This window comes from Amphibalanus amphitrite, unplaced genomic scaffold (genome assembly GCF_019059575.1).
Source record: "Amphibalanus amphitrite isolate SeventyFive unplaced genomic scaffold, NRLGWU_Aamphi_draft 000025F_arrow, whole genome shotgun sequence".
Lineage (NCBI taxonomy): Eukaryota > Metazoa > Arthropoda > Thecostraca > Balanomorpha > Balanidae > Amphibalanus > Amphibalanus amphitrite.
This window is the reverse complement of record NW_024881521.1, coordinates 1,484,170-1,505,070: the sequence shown is the minus strand read 5'-3', so window position 1 is coordinate 1,505,070 and position 20,901 is coordinate 1,484,170. Positions and strand designations below refer to the sequence as shown.

Sequence of the window (20,901 nt, the reverse complement as noted above, 5' to 3'; positions counted from 1 at the left end):
GGACTACTGAAGGGGATCGATTAGCCATCACAACAGCCGCATATTGTCATCAGCACTGGAATAACATACTGATATATTTATTTCGTAAATATAGGCCTACCATGGATGCGAATATACACAGTATGCGTCATCACACAGCTGGGTTCTGCGTGGGTGTGTGAATGTTGTGTACATAGGCTCCAGGGTCCGGGTCGGTATAGCTGGCTCGAGGGACTGCAGTCACCCGTCCCACTTAGACACACACACATACGGCTGGCCCCGGCGGCGGCTCGCTCAGTATACACCTGGGTCGGACAGGTGGTAGTCAGCGGGCGGCGGACGGCGGACGGTCGGAACATCGACCGGGCGCCCGCCGCGCGGCAGTATTCCTCGGCACGGCGCCGCGCCGCCACAAGCAAAACAAGCACTAGAAGCGGCGCGATAAAATACAGACTGCGGCTACTGCGCTGGTGTGTGTATGTATACTGCGGGGTGCGACTTCGCGTCGCTTCGGCAGCGCCAACGTCAACAGCGCCGCTCCGCGCAGCTCCAGCGCCGCTCGGCCGGCAGCGTTAAAACGTCTCCGCAGTCGCGGAGAGTCTCCCGAGGTAGACCGCGCGTCCCGTGGTCGCCCGCCGGCCCGTGAGCGCAGTCGGACCAGGCGGGCGGGGCGCGGAGTCACGGGCCCGCCAATCGATAGCCGAACGACCGTGCGGCGGCACACGCTGATACAGTGGATAATGACCCGCCACATACCGGCCGGCGCGCACCGACCGGCCTCGCCCGGCAGGTCCCTGCATGACACTCAATATATTGCCGGATGGCGCCGTAACAGCAGCTAACAGAGGGAATAGGCGGCCCGGCCGCGGTCACAAGAAGGTCGGCCGACGCTCGTGCCGCGTGCGTGACGTCACCGCGGCCGTGTGTGACGTCACGCCCGGCGGCGGCTGACGTCACCCGGGCCCGGGCGGCGCCGCGTACCGCTCGCTGCTCTCCACGTAGTCCGAGTCGCACAAGTACTTCCCTGCGGGGGAGGCATGTCGAGTCAATAGAGCGTGGGTGGATCAAACAACACGACTGGCCAGGTACGCCGCCCAAAACTCGGAGCTTATTCAATATCCCCGCAATCAGACAGCCCAACAGCTGATAGATACCAAGAGCACGGTCATACGGGAACACATTGAACGTGTGTTATCTACGTTAAATAAACACTACGCGGGAGACCCATTCTGGGACAATCTCTCCGCTGGTGGCTCTGATAGTCCGGACGGCGTGTGATAGGACGCGCCTAGGATCAGGTACAGAACACCCCCGCCCCCTCAGCCCCTCCCCTCTTTCGCACCGCCCGGGTGGTCTGCAGAGCGCAAATTGCATAAGTCCGGATGATACGCTGACCTATTGCGAGAACTTCTCATGGGAACTGATGTGAACGAATCAAGCAATAGGCCGATATCTGGGCATTAGGACAGGTCCATGTTTCAGTTACAACTAATAGACAACCGAAAAGTCAGTCTATCCACATTACAATGGTCGTTTAAGTTTAAACCCGCCGTCTAGATTTTCGAGCATTGAGTTGGAACATTTCAAACGCCACCGCCGAGATAAGCCAACAGAATCAAAGTGTCTCGTCACAGCTTGCGACCAGACGGAAATTATGCAACGACCGGAAGGAGTGGATAGCTGAACCACAATGACGGATGGAAGAAACAGACTGAGCATTGTGTAACAGTCAGACTTGGGTGGATCCGTGTCTTGGATGAGAGGCGGCTAAAACTGAGTTGCAAGCTCGGTACACTTCGTAACTGTAACATGATTAGTACAACATGCGGCCAGTCCTAAAATGACACACACGGACGTCAGACTACATGCACGGGGTCACGGACGGGCGAGCTCACCGGACACGAAGCGCCGTTTGACGAGCGACACGCGGTAGCCTGATCCGAGCAGCTGGAACTCGGCGCCCGAGAGTGTGCTGCCCTCACAGCTGAACTGAGCGGCCAGCGTGCTCGGGCTGCCCGGTCCGCCCGACAGCTCGAACCGGGCCTTGAGCGCGCCGGCGCCCTGGTCGCTGGACGCGGGAGAGACCTCCTGCAGCCGCCACATGGCGCGGTTTGTCTCGACAACCCTGCGGGAGGGACGGTGGTTAGTTCGGGAGAGTGGCGACGGAGAGTCGGCGGAGGGCCCGTAAGGGAGAAGTGAGCACGCTGAGACACCAGAGATGTTGTTGGAAATGATTGTGAAGATATTCATTCGATCATCATATTCGCCCTTCTCTGACAAGACTGCCTTCAAGCCATTCCGCTTTACCACAGATCCCATCAAACAGAGGTGCGACCGTCACTCCTAGATACGTTCCCATACTATGATTGATTTGCAGACCTAACGCCCTATCCACCGTATCTCGGATCACACCACGCCGCCGTGGGGACCACCCGCTGAGCGGTGCACCCACCACTTTCCGGTGGGTTTCGAGTGCATGGCCGTAACGCCGCCGTCCACCGGTGCCGAGACGGTGATGTTCTGCAGAGCCGATGCCGGCGTCAGCGCCGCAGAGTTGTATTTGTACTCCACCTGAGGACAGTCAGCATGAATTTATTTCGTGGCACAGACTGATGGGGAGAGGTAAGATTTCGTCCAGTTGGAGCTCCTATCACACGATTGGATCGTTTGCTTTGCCTGTGGTATTGAGATGAAATAACATTCAGATGGACGGGCTTACGCTCGTAGAAAAGAACATTCCTAGATACAATATGGCACAGGCCTGTGTAGGCCCGGGATGTCTGTGAAAATGCTTATTCGTATAACTTCTTGCGATGACCTTTCGGCGTCCAGTGACTAACCTTGAGGTCCGTGTGTGTAGGCTCGCACTTCCAGTAGGCGACCAGCTGCAGCGGAACAGAGGCCGCGCCGGGCTTGGCCAAAATCTGTCAACAAACACATCCACAACTGACATCACAACGGAAAAAGGAAAATATCATCCGAGCAAAGTACAGTAAATATTTTGCCGCAGTTTGAAATCGCTGCAGTTTGAACACACCGGATAACGAAACGCTTATCCGAACAATCAAACAGCAAACTGCAGCAAATACATTTTGCTGCAAGCAGAACAGCGTGGCATTGTTTTCAAATATTCAGCAAGTGACACACATAACACGTTACCAAAATTTGAACAGTGAATGACTGAACAAAATAGCTGCCAAAAGCTGAGTATGTCGGCTGCAGTTTAAAAGTACCAGTCACTTGACATTTCCCCAACACCTTCCGCACCTCGTATTTCAGGATGTCGACGTTGAAGTAGGACGCTGACGGGTTTTTCTCCGCCTGCCTCCGCAGCAGCGCAGTCAGGTTGTCCATACGGAACTCGAACACGGCAGTGTCGATACCACTGAGCTTCAGCTCCCTGTCGGCGGTCTCGTCGTCAGTGCATTCAACAGCATAGAGATCGACCCGCGTCCCTGTTACCACTCGTCATGCAATGATGTTAATATAAAGGGCGGGGCATGTCTAAATGTGACTTCCCAAGCACGTCGAATTGCTAATTCAACGAATCAAAAACAATTAGAAACCAGTTCGTAGCAGAATGCATACAAATCAAGATCAGAGTATCAGCTTGCGGTGTGATGGCAGTTTACTGGATCCGGACTCACTGGGTGATGAGGTGCCGGTTGGGAAGCATATTCTCCATCCTGCCCGTGTTCTTCAGCCGAAAGACGAGCGGCGCCGGACTGGGGTTGGACGTGAGCACCTGGACGATACCCGACGGGAACGAGACCATCGTGTCGCCCGTCATCCGCACACGACACCTGCGCAACGGTTACAGGTCACCAGAGGTCACCCGGCAGCCGCAGAGCTAGATAAGGGAGCGTGAGCTTAGGTCAACCCGGATGAAATCAGGACAGGCCAATCGAGCCATGACGAGAAAGGATCGGCAATAATGATCATATATCGTTCGGAATTGAATCAGATGCTAATGTTTAAGGTTACTTAAGGTCACGAGACACCAGGGTAATCAGACCGGCAACAAAATGCCTCCAGGCATGAACCGTATTGAGCTAAATCTTTGACTACCAAAGGAGAAGGAAATCTTAAAAGGGAGCCATTAACAAATGTTGAAAAGTGATGGCATGCATGAGGACATTCAGGCCGCTCGTACAAAGGGGAAGGGCAGCGAGTCTCCCATCCATCCGAGTACCTGTTGTCGGTTCCATCCCGCTGGAAATGGACGTTTGCCACCTCCGAGAACAGGATCGCCACCGGGATAGGCTCCGGCGCCGGCCGCGCCGCGGCGCCCGCCACCAGCGCGTACCACGGATTGTGGCAGGAGTCGGGTCGGAGGACGTCCGGCCAGAACACAGGAGGCACCGCGGGAGAGGCTCGCAGCGGCAGTGGGGGAGACGGTGAAGTGGGATGCGGGGGCAGGGCCCCAGCCGGGGACGGCGGATGTGGGGGAGGAGTCCCGGTGGAGTGGCACTGGTAGGACGGTGGGTATGGGGGCAGGGCCCCGGTGGTGTGGCACTGATAGGGAGGTGGGGACGGTGGGTGTAGGGGCACAGTCCCGATGTGGTGACACTGATATGGAGCCGGGCTCAGCAGCTCGTGCGGAGGACGGTACTCGGTCTCCGGGTGGTGCTGGTGAGGGTATTGGTAATAGTGATGGTAGTGGTGATAGTGGTGATGATGATGATGATATTGGTGGTGATTGTTGCAGCTTCGGGCCATAGTCGGGTGGCACGGCGCTTGCATTCCGCAAACCGAAGGACTGCTTGAAACCGGATGACAGGCGATACTGAAAGGATGCAGGAACACGCACCAAGAACACATTAATTAGAGAACATCAGCAACTTTTCGCAGAAAAAAAAAACACATCAAATTGACCCAGAAACATTACATGACAAGGAATAATGATTGTCGATGATATAAAACAGTGAAAAGACAATAAAGTTCGGTAAAAGGTAAAAAGTAAACTAGAGCAAAAGAACACAATAACTTGATAAACGTCCCAATGCCCTTCACCACCCCACCGCTCCTCCCACCCTTCCCCTCGGCTCTGCGGCTCACTTGGACGGGTCCGAGCCGCGGAAGTAGGCGTGCACCACCTCCTGGAAGGCCACCGCCAGCGGCACTGTGTCGCTCAGACCCAGAGTGAGCGGCGACGGACCACGAGAGGAGCCCACCACCGGCTCGGCGCGCGGGGTGCCGCTGCCAGAGGCCGCTGAAGGTGACGGGGACGGCGCGGTCGCCGGAGCCGGAGTCGGACCCCGGGATACCGGCGAGGAGAGGGCGGGAGACTGGCGGCCGCGCGTCATCGTGGCCACACCCTGATGGTTGGAGAGGACAGTCAGTAACAGCGGAGGGGATGGGGACAAAAAGCGGCATCCTTCGACCAGACTGCAGACATCCTAGTCCACTTCCACCACTAGACGGTCATATGAGCGCAATAACTGGCCATTGTAAGTGAGCATATTTTGAAAGAACATTCGCATGCAAGATATAAAACTCTCTTGTCAACGCGCCATCGCAATACCATGTATCCTGTCCTGTATATTCTTCCAATCCAGCCCAGCTAATCTCAGCCCAAGGCCCCAGCATCTAGCCCTACTCCAGTTAATCTCACCTCAACGCTTCGTCGGCTCGGTGGTCGCGGTATGGCGATTGAAGAGAGGGTGGGAGTTGCTCCCCGCTGCGGAGCGGCCGCCGGCGCCTGGTGCTTCGGCGGCAGGGCGGGAGGCATGTCCGAGCTCTCGGCAAATATTTCACTGAGTTCTGTGAGCGAGGCAGAGAGGGTGGGTTAGAATTCCGAATGTATTGCGAATAGGACGGATCACGCGCTGGTGAGTGACGATGAAAATTGAGAGGATCAGTTCAAAATCATTTGACAGAAAAAATTAGCAGACAAGCTGAAAATTGGTAAACCGACTTGAATCAAACACACTGGGAACAAGGTATTGACCAACACTAAGCTCTCGCATTTCACAGTATACCTTCTCAACCCTAATGTGCGTATATTATTTTCAATATCTGTGTCTTCCGCCCCTGACGTGCGTATCTGTCTGTCTCTCTCCGCCGCGTCTGACCTGCGTATCTGTCGCCGTCGCCGGCGGGCGGCGCTGCCGACGGTAGGTGTCGCGGCCCGCTGCCGCTCGGCGTCGACTGGTTCGAGTGCGTCGGAGAGTGGAAACTGAGACCGATCAGGTCGTTACTCGGCCGTCTGACGGGAGAGTGAGGGAGGTTAGTAAGAGAACAGAATGGGATGAGACAAAATGAATGGCGATTAATCAGCATGACGTAGCTGAACGCTAACAGTCATCACCATCATCACACTTTCAACTCACTCTTGGGACAGCTGCTGTGACTGAGAACGTCGCAGGCCGCTGTTCTCTTCCGCAATTGTTGGACTCTTACTCTGCCGAGGAAACGCGCACCGATCAGATCAGCGCGACGACACACACACAGTGCACGGGAGGTCAGTTATATACGTCAAAAGGCGCTGGTTTCACATGAGCCTAAAACGGTGGCATGCACGCATAAAAATAAATGCAACTCTCAGATGGCTAGGATTTTTAAGGTAAGCTGAATAACTAAGATTCAATAGTCACAAAAGCAAAAAAAATAATCTTAAAATCAGTAACAGCACATTCGTACGAGCATTAGAGAAAGTAGTAAAATGAAAAGATGCCCTAACATTACAGAGAATTTGTGAAGTTGATCTCAACCGCGACATATCATATCATGCAAGCCAGCCGAGACAAGTTCGGAAAAGCAACGCATGATAAGCGGCTATGGCATAACTGGCAAATTGAAGCCGACGGGTTAAACAATAGGCAGCCTAGTGGCTAGCTTCTGTGCGAGCAGGCCCAATAGATAATAGATGTGAGCGTGCTCTGCCGCATGCCATGTTGAGTCTGGCAGAAGTATTTATATCCTTCCAAAACCAACATGTCCACAACACAACATGGTTATGCTGTTAACAATCCCCTTCAGAGATAGGGTGAGTCGTTATGTCCAGGCCTACGCATACGCAATAACCTTAACAGTTCAAAAACATTCCAGACACATTGCTTCAGAGCATCCCTCGACAGACTGATGGTTATGCTGAGACACAGAACATTCTCCACCGCGACTGTCAGTGTTACCAGGCGGAGTTATTTGGTGATGAAGACTCCCCCTGGCACCCTTTTCGTTCTCGGTCAATATTACCACACATGGTTTGGTAAGGAATCGTACCATGCACGGCAGTACCTGCATAGATCGGCCTTGACAGACCACAGATCGTCTTTAAGGAAATTAAGGGATGATCACAGTCCTTCAAAAAATCACCCAGTCAGTAAACAATAACTTACAGGCTACCACAAACACACAGATTTAACCACATATGGTCAAGTCAGCTCATCCGGCTTCAGTTCCGTGCAGAACATGCTACCAGCCGCAGAACTCGAGCTCTGACATGCAGCGGCTGGCTGGCATTACTCTCATCCCTGAGTCGTGCGTGTGTCAACCGCGGGCGGTCCAGTCCCCCCTCTTTCCATGCACGGATTCTGTCTCCGATACCTGCGCTAAACATCCCACATTGAGGTGGCGCGGCCGCCGCAGCTGCAGCTCACATGTGAAAGAACACACGACGGCCTCGTGACAGAGAGCGTTCAATGCCAGAATACGCCGGGTGGCTAAAGGGTAATAGTAAATACAGGCGACAGACAGACGCACAGAACATTCGGTCGGTGGCTGCTCCGAGGGCTGATAGAAAAGGGAGATCGGTTTTCGATCGTCGGAAGGCTGTGTGTTTGTGTTTGTCGACTGTGGTCACTAAGTGTCATGCAGGGTTGGTGCACAGGCAAAACGCAGGCAGGAGATTGACTCTGTGTCAGGCAGGGACCTACAGCACACGAACTACTGCTAAACTGCACTCTGTTGATATTCAGCTAGCGTTAATATCAAACATCACACAGCAAACAATCACACTATGTACATTTAATACGGCACGCCTGCATTGGTCGGTACCAACTACAAATGTCGACGTCAGTAGTTTTGTAAGGCTACACTCCTTCACTAACGGGCGGGGTTCTAACCCTCCCAGGACTACAGCGCCGCCCTCTACTTGTCAGCACTGACCGTCTCGCCCCTACCGATCTGACCCTCACCCACTCACCGATCCTGTGTTGGCCGGGGAGAGTGTCAGGCCGCTCGCCAGCGTACGCAGCTCATCCACACTGGCTGATATGGGACCGCCGCCGTTACTCAGAGGGTTGATCTTCACGTGTATCTTACTGGTCGGGTCCTCGTCTGTGGGGAATGTACCTAGTTAGATATGCGCATTGCGCGCTCAGCTTTTGGTTCTTGCAAGTTGGTCGAGAGAACGGCTGGGATTGTTAATCGTTACACTGATCATGTGACCTAATTAGTTTTATTTTCTCGAATTTTGTTGACCTAAGGGTGAGTGACTTTACAAAATAAGTTATGCGACGTTATCCAACGCATTTCTAAGACCTAAAACAACTATATACTTCAAAATAAAGTGAACGCTATGGGCATTACACAACAGACAGTCTTACTAAGAAACGAAACAAACTTTGTCTTGTAATAAGTACAAATAGCGTGGTCTCGTCCGTCACATTTGCACCACACTGACCTGAATCTGAGTCTGAAGAAGAATAGAAGCTGTCGTGGCGTTTCTTCTTCTCTGTTTCGTGCCGCGGCCGGATGGAGAACCCCTCCTCGTCCACCACCGGACTGGACTTGTGGTTCTCCTCGCTGGAGGTGCAGCGGTACAGTCAGAGCACGAACAGACGTCAGCAGGAGCCAATATCAGTTCTCCTCGCTGGAGGTGCAGCGGTACAGTCAGAGCACGAGCCAATGTCGGCAGGTGAGCCGACGAATTCAACAGAGAAAGAACATGAACGGAGGTGACCGATGAATGAATGAATGAAAGAAGGAATGGATGAATACACGAATGAATGGAAAAATAAATGAATAAATGAAGGGATGAAAGAATGAGTGAATGAACGAACGCATGAATTTCAAATGAATCTCAACTCATCAGCGATCAAATTATAGCATACCTGTCCGATTTTTCGTTGTCACGTTTTGATTTGGATTGTTTCTCCCGCTTGCGCCGGCCCCTCAGGAACCCTGTAAATTGTAGTCTTTTGGTAAAGGATGACAGAAGAAACGATACATTGAACATAAATGAAATTTTGACCGAAAATTATCAAATCATCTTGAAAGTTATAAGAATTGGCAACTTTTGTATAAAATCAACAATTTAATATTTCAGCAGTATGGAAAGATCATAAAAATGCGGTTAGTCACGAAAACTTTAGTTATTGTAGATTTGAAGGTGCTCGTTACCTAATCAGCACACAAAATCGGCAAATGATCGTGTAAAACTAAGTCGCAGGCATCACCCAATCATGCTACCCCTAAAGTGCCCTACCGGCTCATTCCTTGATTCTACTAATGACTAGCCGTGCAGATGGTGGGCATCGAGCACCAAAACTCAGAAAGACTAGAGTCAAGTGAAACAAATTCAATGAAGACAACATAAACTGACGGATGACACATTCAAGTGCACGTATCGGGAAGAAAATGAAACAAGTTCGCAGTTTCGGTGTACAAAAGTGAAGAGGTGAACTAAAGAGAGTGAGAGGACAGAAAGATAGAGAAATAAAGTGTATGTTTTAACCTGATGTCCACGAGGTCCCCTGCGGCTGCCACGAAGACAAGTCCCCTGAAGCATGCAAGAAACACCTAGTATGGCGGGCATCATGTCCACGCACAGGGTGGTCAACACTGATAACAACACACACACAAGACAAAATGGCTGACAGAACGCACATTGATTAGCCAAATAGCCAGGGCTCTGACAATGGTACAAAAACAAACAGTGAAGCTGCCGGTACACGAAAACGGATATTCAATAATCAACAGTGAATCATTCATTCATGGGTCTGCAGTCTGCGCCATAACCAGCTGTGGCTAATTATAAGGTTCCAAAGTTTATCTGAACTGTTGCAAGATTTGAAGCTGCGTGAAGTTGAAATACAAACCGGGGCCTGAAACAGGATTGTCCTTGATAGTGTGACATAAAACGCGCATGTAAATATCGATTGAAACGCGACCAGATGCAGGCAAAAAGCGTGTTATCAGGCGCAAGCCCTCTCAAAAAGCATAAAAGTCGCAATCAGGCATAGGTCAAGCCATTAATTGCAGCATATAGGCGTTCTCGTTGCAGATTAGAACGGTAGAAAATAAAGGTCCAAGGGACAAGGGAACAAAAGAGCTTGAGTACCCAAGCCATGGGAGCAATAGCATCCAAGTTCATTGAAGGTGGTGACCGTTGAAAAAAGTATATGGAAGCCTCGATGCTATTACACGTTTAGGTGCGCTGACAATATGTTAATTATCAAGAATTACCAGTGGTAGTCAAATATTTTGTCTCGTAACAATTACCAGCGCTAGGTAACTCAAAGATTTTGTCTCGTAACAAACCCAAGAACGTGGCATTGGAAGTGCTAAAAAAGGACACCAAGGCTGTAACGCCCATAGCAGCGCCACCTCTTGCACCCCGAAGCCAGTCACTCCCACCGTCATCCCCTGAGGTCCGACAAACGTAGCGAGGACGCCCGCGCTGACATAGAACCGAACCCAGTTAGCCCCGCAGCTCCACCGGATTAACCAGCGCGGCGCCCAACGAACCACCTTCGAGCACTGAGGCACCAGGCTCAGCCCGAGAGCAGCCCGGCAGCCCGGTTAGCCTGTACCCGGCGTTAGCCTGTACCACCCGGTGTTAGCCCGCCGTCTCGGTCAGTCCGGCGGACTCTGTCCGGCGGCGTATTTACACTTTGACGCGCGGAGCTGGAGCGGCCGGCCGGTAGTCGGCTCGCCGTCCGGACTGGCGGCCGCCGACCGACTCGGGCCGCCGCTGGACGTGGAGACATCGTCCCCGGCTGGGCCGCCGCCGCCGGCCGCTGCCGGCACGGTCCCACAGTCACCGCTCGGAACAGAGACAGGGTCACACGCCGCGCGAACAGAGGGAGAGAGAGAGAGAGCGGAGGGAGAGCGGCCGCGCGTTCACACCGGCGCAAACAGTCACACAAACACACAAACACGGAGAGAAGAGATAGATCCACAGACAGACAGAGCGGCACAGCGCGAAGCACATGCTCCACAGAGGATAGGGCCGACAGCCCGGCTCCGGTCATGGCGCGAGGGTTCGAGCGGAGGGCCGGGCCACGCGCCGGGTCATGCAGGTCACCGCAGGCAGACGCGGGGGCGACACGGAGTGGCGAGGGCGGGCTCAAGATGGGTGCAGGGGCGCGGCGGGCGGGGTGAGGGGCGGGGAGACCACGGGGCCCGCAGGGACCACCGAGGGTCTCAGGGGAGGGGAGCGCCGGCGTCGCGAGTGCAGCCGAGCGCCGACTTACCTTGTTTGGCGGCGGCGCCGGCGGCCGAGCGTGTCTCGTCGACCCCCGCCGACCCCGACTCGCTGACGGCGTCAGGAGTGGAGCCAACAGACGTCGAGCTGGCGGCTGGTAGTTCCTCGAACTCCAGCCACGCTGAGCGACGACATGACACCAAAGGTAACAGTGAGAGAACGGACAGGCGGCAGCCGCGTAACGATACTGTCATCAAATAACCAACAGAACTATTCTGAAAAGATCACGCAATCAGATTTCCAAGTCAGATGCCGTGGCAAGTGGAACCAGACAGCGTTGTGCACCGGATTCCGAAGGTCGGAGAATAAAGCTTTACGAGATAGATCTGTACGACAATCACTTTAATGACATCCTCACATACCTGGCTTCTCCAGTCCGGTGTGTTTGGCGAGCGCGAACTCTTCGAGCAGTTTCAGCACAGTCTTCTCGTCGCACTGACGGCGTAGATCCACGTTCACCTGCACAAATAGCGGTGTTCAGAGTAAGACACCAAAAAACGACAATAGCTACTGCGTCACAAGCGACCAGCATGCGGATTAGAGATGCTGCCACGGGCTGGTAAGTCCTTGTTCGTCCAGTTAATGGAGTTGGAACCTGCGATTATCGTCCTGGCCGAACGACGCTATGGAATCTCATTTAGGAGCAGGGCTAGACTACAGATAAGAAGACTCAAAATACGAGACGCTCAAGGTTGGCGAAGGTAGATTAACCACACGCCTGTGTTCAATACTAAATAGCAATGGGCAGGGTAGACAACTTACTTCGCGGATTTGGTTGCAGCTCGCGTCAAAGAGCTTGATGTAGATATCGATGAATTCCTTCATCTGGCACAAATAATTCTCTTCCAACTCTTGGAAATGCTGAAAAGACAAAGCGTACAGTGATTAACAGGAGCGATATCCGCCACATTGGTTTTCATCTTAAAATGGGATGAAATATACCAAGTTTCAGAATATCATTCGCTGAGGTCCAACAATCAAACTGGAAGCAGGCGACAGTCCTCTCCAAACATAATCAATATGACAGCACCGTTCTAATTCCAGGAATACAAACAAATCAGATTCAGAGTGACTCGCCAAGGTCACCCGATTCACCGCCTCCCAGTGGGCCACCGGCATTGTGTACCCAAACATTGCAGAACCGGACACCCCGTAACTGCATAGCCTCTGCTCGGCACTGCTACCGATACGGATCGCCCGCTGATACCGAGTACCTATCGATATCGTATACAAAGCGGCATGCCAGGGCATCAAGCGATAGAGAACGCCGCTCTTAGACACCGCAGCATTAGCGTCGCCACGGGGGGGCAAGCGGGGCAGCTTGCCCCCCCAACCTCGGATCGGGCACCCCCTGAGATCGATACAGATCCGATGAAATTTTGGAGTCGGGGAAAAATGGGGGTACCTTTCTGAGAATGCCTGTGAGGTCAGACTCTGTTGGAGCGTGCAGTTCAAACCAAAGTCAGAGTCGCAGTCGCCAAAATCTTCAAGACTCCGACTCCAGACTCGGAAATGTCAATGCCATGATTCATGCCATGTTCCTAGTTGGTTCTTTATTACATTTTGTAGCTGATTTTCATAAATTTTGGAGTGTTGACACATAATTTTCGTTCAAAGCGTGACACGAAATCTTCGGGGCCTTTCTCAACTCTCGTCAAATGTCTGCGACAGGCACAAGTACCGTTCAAGTGCTGCAGGGCTCATGAGCCTGCTTTTCACACAGGCTCCTAAGGAGCTCCACTGAGCTCTAAGAAGCTTTCGGAGGGCCCAAACCGGCCTCTGAGAGTCCCACTGGTGTCCATGTTCTCTAGAGGGCCCATACAGGGATCTTTGAGGACATTATACATACGTAGACCTCTGAAGGGTCACACGAATCTTTGAGGATGCCTTCGAAAATTTCTGAAAACCTCAACTGGCCTATGATAGTTCAGCCGAACTTTTGAGGCGACAGACTTTACTAACCCCAACCCGGCATCTGAGGGGTCACAACTCACGTGTCCCTCTGAGGGCCGCAACACATGTTTCTTATGTCCCTACCAACGTAGGGTCCTTAAGGATTCGACACAGACCCCGACGGTTCACACTGTTATTCGAGGGCTCCAGGCTCACCCTGGGCCTAGTCTCTTAGCGCCCGCCGCCCACACTGGCTTCTGAAAGCTCGTGTGCCCTAAAGGGCTTTCCGGGCCCACCTTAGGCTCGGAAAGCCCTAAAGCACCACATACACGTAAATATTTGGGGTGACCCACGCCGATCTCCGGGATCCTAAGCAGGCTTCTGAGAGTCCACACTGACCCTGAGTGGCCTGAAATGGCCTGGAAGTCGCAATACTATCTCTAAGCACCCTTGCCGTTATGCCGTGCGTAACTTTTGGTTCCGTTAAATATTTTTGGTCGCGTTTGCAGCGCTTCCCTTCACTCGAAAAACCAGAAACTTTTTGTTCACACTCGAGTGAACAAAACACTTCTTCTCACTGCAGCAAGGATGAATGATGTACTTCCGATTCACACTTCCGACATTCTCTCTCAGTCTCCGCTGAATGCCCAATTCTTAGCTACAATCGGCGGCTGGGATAAGCCCTATGCATTTCACGTAAAACCTCGGCATGCATGCGTGAATGGAGGTTTTAGCGAGGTGATCCGATTCAAATGGAGCGTTTTTCACCTTCTTCTGGGTAATGATCATGAGCGACGAGAGTCTGCACAGGGGCCCTCTGCAGTGCGTCGGCAATCGCAGCCACTGTAGTTCTAACGGTCGTAAAATACATGCTATAGCTAGAAGGAAAACTTTGTCACCATCGGATTCCTCGCACCATTGCGCGTCGAATGATATGTAAAACGAGTGAGTAACGGATGGGGAAAGGCAAGATTTAACCCTCGCCCATGTAGGGGGGGGTTGGTGCAACCCCCCCCCCCCCTGAGGTTTTTCGGAAATAGTGCAAAAACGGCGGCGCGCAGCGCCGCCAAATTTTGGGTACTATATGGGGCAAACCTTGCGCATCTTTTGATAAAAAAAATTGACCGGGTCATGTCAGGTCACGGAGTTATGACGTCACAAAGGGAACAGCCTCCGGCCGGATTTTCACAAACTGAGTGCCAACGCCCGAGGTTTCCTGCCGGTGGTACGGACATAGGTTGATGGATCGTGATGAAACTTCCCATGCATGTTGGGGCAAGTATTGGCTATCATATGGTATAAGAAACTTGACCGGGTCAGGTCAGGTCACGGAGCTATGACGTCACAAGAGGAACAGCGTCCGGTACTATTTTTGAAAAGCGCCCGAACCACTATTTAGCTAATTCTTGTCACCTCAATGGGAATATGCAGCAATATTAGCTTCTATAGGGAGCAAATGGACCTTCCAAATCCAAAAATACAATCAGATTTCAAAAATTTAAATTTTGATTTTTCGAATTTCTGCCGCCGACTGTGACCTTGCCGACTCCCGGCGCTCCCAACGCGCCATTTTTAGAGCTAGGGAAACGAAATACATACCAAACGATAGAGAATTGATCAAGGAATACGATAGTGAAGGTTTCAAGTCGATATCTCCCACCGTTTTGCCGCAATCGCCGCGGAAAGTTGAAAAAAGTCTATTTTTCCGAAAATTTGACCTTTGACCGGTCAAAAGTAGGTCAAATGTTGACCTAGGACCAAAAAATATACCACCAATCGCGAGATCTCGGCGAGAGCAATCCGTTGGTCTTTTCCGCTAAGCTCTACGACGCTCCGTTTTCAAACGCCAAGGGGGGGTCGCACCAACCCCCCCCCCCTGCATGGGCGAAGGTGGCAGATCGCCGTTTACGGGCGAGGGTTAACACAAAACTTGATTTTGCCCCCCCCCCCCCCCCAACCGAAAATATCTGGCGACGCCTATGCACCGCAGTCACCGATACAGGCTAATTCAGTACGGATTACTTCAAGAATTCGGATGTTGACGCAATGAATCATACACCTTGGCACTCGGTAGTGCTCTGATAAGTCATTGGCTTCTGTATACACCTTCCTCTGTATACAGAGGTGTACGGTAAAATGATGTCCAGATGGGATTCGTTTGTTGCAATGCCTCTCACTCACCCGACACGAGACGACCATTTTCCGCTCAAAGTCGTCTCGCACTCCCCGGTGCTTGTCCACCAGTGCTCGGTACTCCTCTGCCGCCTTCCGCAGTTTGGCCTCGGCCTTATCCGTGTCCTTGGCTGGCTGGGCGGCCTCCTGGAGCCGGCGCAGCTCGGCGGCGCGCTGGTGGTACACCTCGCGAGCTTTCAGAACGCTGGCGGTGAGCTGCTGGAGCGACTGGACGACTTCCATGGTGGGCGCCTCCTCCTCCTTCACCTGATGGGAGGGGAGGGGAGCAGTAGTGAGAGAGCTCCTCCAGACCGGACATAGTACACTGCTGACAGCGTGTAAACAAATAGAGCATCCCGCTGTCTGAATGGAACCGCAGCCGTGTTTAAACGTACGGCGGTAAACATACGTGCGGACTGCCGATGACATTTCGACAAAACACAGACACTAGGTTCATGCTTCTCTCAGCAAAAGGACATACCACAACGTCCGTTCCATTTTACGTCGCGAGTGCAGACTAAATTCCTGGTAATGTACCCCCCCCCATGCCACACCTCCTAACCGACCATCCTCTCAGTCCCCTCCCCCCCCCCCCCCGGCGCCCATATCCGTCCACCGTTCACTCACCGTCTTCTGCCGCTTATGCAGGTCGTCGGTGAACTTCTGCACCTCTTTGACGAGCTCGGCTAGCCGGGTGACCGCCGCCAGGTGAATGGACGACAGACGCTCAGAGGAGGTGCGCAGCAGCGTCCACACGGGGGCGAAGGTGCCGCTGACGCCCGCACTGTTGGCCTTGCTGGCCAGCTTGGCCTGCATCTTGGAGTAACTCTCCTCCAGCAGCGCTCTGTCAGGAAGATATGGGAGTTAAAGAAACGCTGGGATACAAGGTCACTAAGAAATGTATCATGAATCGGGATTTTAGCTAGAGAACCAATCGGTTTCATTGTTGAATGAAATGCGTAAAATTTTCCGCATTTGGATTATTTCGTGGAAAATGTGAATTAGGCGGCGTTCGATGTCTCCCAGACGACAAAGATTTTTTGCCGTCCGGCCAATCCCGTCCAAGGTCAGCGGGGGCTCGGCTGCGGTTATGAAACGTGATTGGCCGGACGGCGTAGAATCTTCGCCGTCCGAGAGACATCGAACGCGGGGTTAATGTTGCCACGATTAAGTGACAAGTTACGTACGATTCCTTGAAGAAATCTGCAAGCTCTTTGCTTGCATTTTGCCCATGCTTGGTGTTCTGATACAGAACATCGAATCCATTGTTCTTCTCCCCCTGAAAAAGATCGAGATAGTTGACTCACTGTGGCAAGAAATAGCATTGAGACAGAAACACGATGCACTATTTGTTATTAGGTACTGATGATTGTAATTGTCACATAAATATAACGAAAAAGGAATAGTAAATGACCATTAATGAGAAGACAAATCTAGGTTCCATATTTTCGCAATTGGGAAACATTACTTGATTCGTCTCCTTTTGGCGTTCTTCATAACTAAAAGAGCATTGTTTACTTGTCGCTACACTTAAATCGATATAGAGGACTTAGTGAGATGGAACTTACCCAGAAGTAATCACAGAAGTCTACAGTCATTATGTTAACATTAAAGAACGACAGATACTTCTAAGAATTCGTTCACTTCAAGCGGTACATACTTCATGCTTCTCAACCTTCACCAGCCTCTGGAACCCTGTTCTGAAATAAACCAATGAAACATTCAGGCAGTGTAGCAACTCCCGACGAATGTCAATCGTCTTACACGTTCCATATTACAAGGCCACACATACAGTACATCCCAGTCACCTCGGAGTACGTCAGGTCTGTTTGGCTTATTTTTGCGGAAAATCTCCGCGACACCGGCATTATGCGCGGTGAATACCCGGCACTGTCTCACAATGAGCATTTTTTAGTCCTGGTACCACCTGCATACGCGGCTTTCAGCGAAAATACACATTTCAGGCAATTTCAGTCCGATACAATTAATAGGTACGAACGCATATTAATCGACGTATTTGTCGTGATCGCGCAAATGAGGTTATAATACACTATGGAATTTTGGAAGCCACTATTCGGCGGGCCATAAATATTGGGTCCAGTTGCTCGAACCAACGCGTCCAAACACGGACCACTGACACATTCAGCGTAATTATAGTCTGACCTAGTTGTGGTCAGCTAACGAGTACAGTTTTGGTTATACACGGTGCTGAAATAGCTCGCCGCATTTGCCAGGAGACGTGTACCATGTCTGTAGACGTGTTATACCATGTCTGTCAATTTCCGGTCGGACGTCGGACGCGCTCGGCGGTTGGTGGACACCGGACGTTTGATACCCCCCCCCGCCCCCTCTCAGGCTGGCCCGCTTCCCGTCCCATCTCCCGGTGTACGGTCCGGACCCGGGTCGTGGAGGACGATAGAGAGCCACGGACGCCGTGTGTAGGGGAGAAGGGAGAAGAGAGGGTTAGAGAATGGAAGGAAGGAGGCAACCGGACCGATAGCAGGCGCGGCAGGTCGTCTAGCACACACCGCATATGCTACTTAGTGGAAATAGCTACGTGGCTACGCTGCTACCTTAGCCTATGTGGCTTCATTCATTGACAGCTGTTTCCAGTTGACAGGGGTTGTGTAACGTAAATTCTGTAAATAACATCACACAGAGACTGACAGAGGACCGTAAAAGTTCATCATGGCTCGGTGGCAATCCTGTCAGCTGTACCTGTGTATAGTTTCACAGCTTCCACCGAAACAGTAACCAATCGTTTTTATACGTTTATTTCACAAAATAGGCTTGTGTGGTCAACAACATGAGGAACAGAAGTTCAACTACTTGTCTACCTTTGCATGGAGCAAGTGTGATGGAGCTCATTTACTCCTTAGTGACACAGCCAAATGTTTGCATTTTATGTAGATAGGATATCACAGCTCACATATGAGTATTGTAACCCATCCCTATATCTCAAGACAAGCTATGACACATCATGTGGATCACCAAAGCTGAAATCTGAGGTTTGGTGAATATATTGGTGGCCCAGCTACCTGCTATTTTAGGAGACTGACAGACTAGGTACATGGACCCTAGCTTGCCCTAGCCGCTACAGAATGATAAGGGTGTTTGCAGTTAGTTGTTGGGTGATTTGAAAGACCCAAACTTAGGGTGTTAAAAAGGTAGACAATGTAGATATATCCCACCACATGACTTTAAACTAGTGGCTGACAGCTTGATCAGACAATTATCAGAGCAAGTGTCTACCTTTGGGACTCACTTCATACTAACACTGTAGGAAGTCAGATTTAGGGGTGAGTTAGGTTTAGTAAGAGTGGGCAAGAGTAGAGAGTACACTGAAAAGGTTAACCCTGATCTCATCATGGTCTGCAAATTAGATTGTTGGGACTTGGGATACAGAGAATCCCCTAAGATCCAGTACTGGCCCAAGCAGTTCTGGAATCTGGATATCGCTGATGATCTAAAAAAAAATATGAAAGGTCACTACTAAACGTGAGTGTTGGGATTTCTGAGGAGTAATGCTGATCATTTATCCTGTTGCACATCAATTCACACAGCAGTAGGCAGAGTACCAATAACTGAGTACCCATTTTTATATCATCTCTTTAGTAAGTAGGTAGGTACTTTGGCAATTGTCCTTGTGTTCCACGGTTACAAAAGTGCACAATTTTAGCAAACTGGAACAACTAGCATGCTCTCACTGATTAGCAATTAAATCAGGTAAGGCATGGTTGTTGATTTATTTTTTCAGAGTTTAGGAGGGCATGTCAAGAGCTGTCCTGTAGCTCAGTTGGTAGAGCATCAGACTCCCAGTTGGTAGTGAGAGCCCAGGTTTAAGTTGCCCTGGCACTCAATATTTGAGACTCCTGACAGGGATAGTCTGTGGTTGATGGGAGCAGCCACAGCCAGTTGATTATTGAAGTCAGCTGAGTGGGACCAGCCGTGTATGGTTTTGAAGGGCTAGTTCAACTTTGGCATCTAAATTATCCAGTTGCCTGCAATATTGCAATCGAACTGCAGACAGTAAGGGCTGTGTCCACGCAACAAGCTCTGCTTTGCATTGGCTCTGGCTGTGTCAATCCATCCATTCAAACATAAGTTAAATTTATAAAAACAGCATGGTCAATCTATACCATAAACACGCAAAATAACATGCATATGCTTAAAGGAAATAGTTCACTTTTAACATGGGGTTTTGAACTGGAATAGCAGTTTCGTAGCTTGAGCTGAGACAAGCACAAATCAGGAGCTTTTACGGCTCAACGATCACCCTAGACGAAGATATTCCATTTCTCGTTCCGAAAAGAGTGCCTTGCAGAGGAATGTGTGCCTTGTACAGGAATGCAGCCACGTCATCGTCAGCCAATCAGCATGCTGCTTACAGCCAATGCAGCATGCGTAGGTTTGAACTACGCAATATGATTGGTCAACGCGTAATAAGCTTCCGCGTCGAACATTATTTTACATAGAATATAGTTCGTCCTATATTAAAATATAGAAAATAATTGTTTTTACAAAAAGGTTTTATTTTATTTTCTGATCATTTTGAGCATAACAAATCATAAATCCATAGCAAAATACTGATTTCAGGAAAGTGAACTGTTTCCTTTAAGCATATAAAAATTTCAGTTTGATATAATTGGATAATTCTCACCCGAAATTTACACGAACAATCAAAGGAAAACCAAAATCAAAGCGGGCTCAAAACAAAATATATTAGGCACTACGCACACACAATGCACATACAAAGTTCCCATTGTTATTGTGTCTGCAGATGATAACACTGGTAAACTCATGCAAGTCACAAACAACACATATTGCAAAATGTGACGAGAAATGAGCCTATTTCAATTTCAATCCCAAGCTACCCCTTCACCTTCCGGAATCGTATCTCCGCGCATAAAATACCCACCTTATGCTTGCTGTTTTAGAGAGAAACTGCACCAACTCTACTTGTCAAATTTCTGCAACAGAAAATGTAGCAATTTCTTCACATCCAACAAGCAATCGGCGGAAATTCACACGTCGCCTACTCGCTGTAAATTATTTCAATTTATTTATCATCACAGTCACACACCTTTTTCACAGGGGGTGTGTATTTGCAATATCACCTTAAAACGCTGCAAATTTTTAAAGTGACGTCACGGCTAAACGATCACTAAACAACTCCGACATTTCCGAACAATGAAGAATAATCAGAGAATAACTTCAGTTTAATGTAGAAAGTAAGCTTGTACTCACATATCTTAGAAAAGTGGATGGTCCCCCAGTGTCCTTACTCCTTGCACCACCCACGAGTAGTAAAGTAATCTTGCCACCCACTACGTACATATTTAGAGTATCCTTAGATCTTCCCCGCGTAACGTCGATAATTTTGGCTGGTACCTGTCTGATTCAGGTCGCTCTCTAAAGTTATAATG

At 50.6% G+C, this 20,901-nt stretch overlaps 1 protein-coding gene across 16 annotated transcripts; it reads right to left on the bottom strand.

Moving 5' to 3' along the window:
• Positions 1–41: 41 nt before the first annotated feature.
• On the bottom strand, positions 42–20,654 carry LOC122394263 (F-BAR domain only protein 2-like). Of its 16 annotated transcripts, none has more exons than XM_043391026.1 (25): positions 20,394–20,566; positions 17,044–17,175; positions 16,663–16,754; positions 16,103–16,319; positions 15,485–15,742; positions 12,173–12,271; positions 11,773–11,869; positions 11,400–11,531; positions 10,815–10,943; positions 9,659–9,703; positions 9,036–9,105; positions 8,606–8,727; positions 8,126–8,259; positions 7,528–7,569; positions 6,312–6,382; positions 6,054–6,187; positions 5,594–5,742; positions 5,038–5,297; positions 4,172–4,765; positions 3,627–3,782; positions 3,247–3,379; positions 2,820–2,903; positions 2,432–2,550; positions 1,875–2,104; positions 42–1,003 (listed from the first exon to the last, which is right to left on the bottom strand). In XM_043391026.1, the coding sequence occupies exons 2-25, from the start codon at positions 17,071–17,073 to the stop codon at positions 933–935; spliced, it is 3,468 nt and encodes a 1,155-aa protein (XP_043246961.1). In that variant the 5' UTR covers positions 17,074–17,175; positions 20,394–20,566; the 3' UTR covers positions 42–932. The 16 variants fall into 16 exon arrangements, with proteins under 16 accessions (XP_043246961.1, XP_043246967.1, XP_043246970.1 ...); XM_043391032.1 differs by lacking the exon at positions 20,394–20,566 and adding an exon at positions 20,358–20,383; XM_043391035.1 differs by lacking the exon at positions 7,528–7,569 and having other exon boundaries at positions 20,394–20,654.
• Between the last annotated feature and the right edge of the window lie 247 nt (positions 20,655–20,901).

Bases quoted from the DNA above. Each gene is read 5' to 3' on its own strand.
- LOC122394263 (XM_043391026.1), bottom strand. From the start codon at position 17,073: ATGACTGTAGACTTCTGTGATTACTTCTGG. The intron at 11,532-11,772 runs GTATGTGAGGAT...GTCGTCGCTCAG, and splicing joins CACCGGACTGGAGAAGCCAG to CGTGGCTGGAGTTCGAGGAA. The intron at 3,783-4,171 runs GTACTCGGATGG...ACCGTTGCGCAG, and splicing joins CGGGATGGAACCGACAACAG to GTGTCGTGTGCGGATGACGG.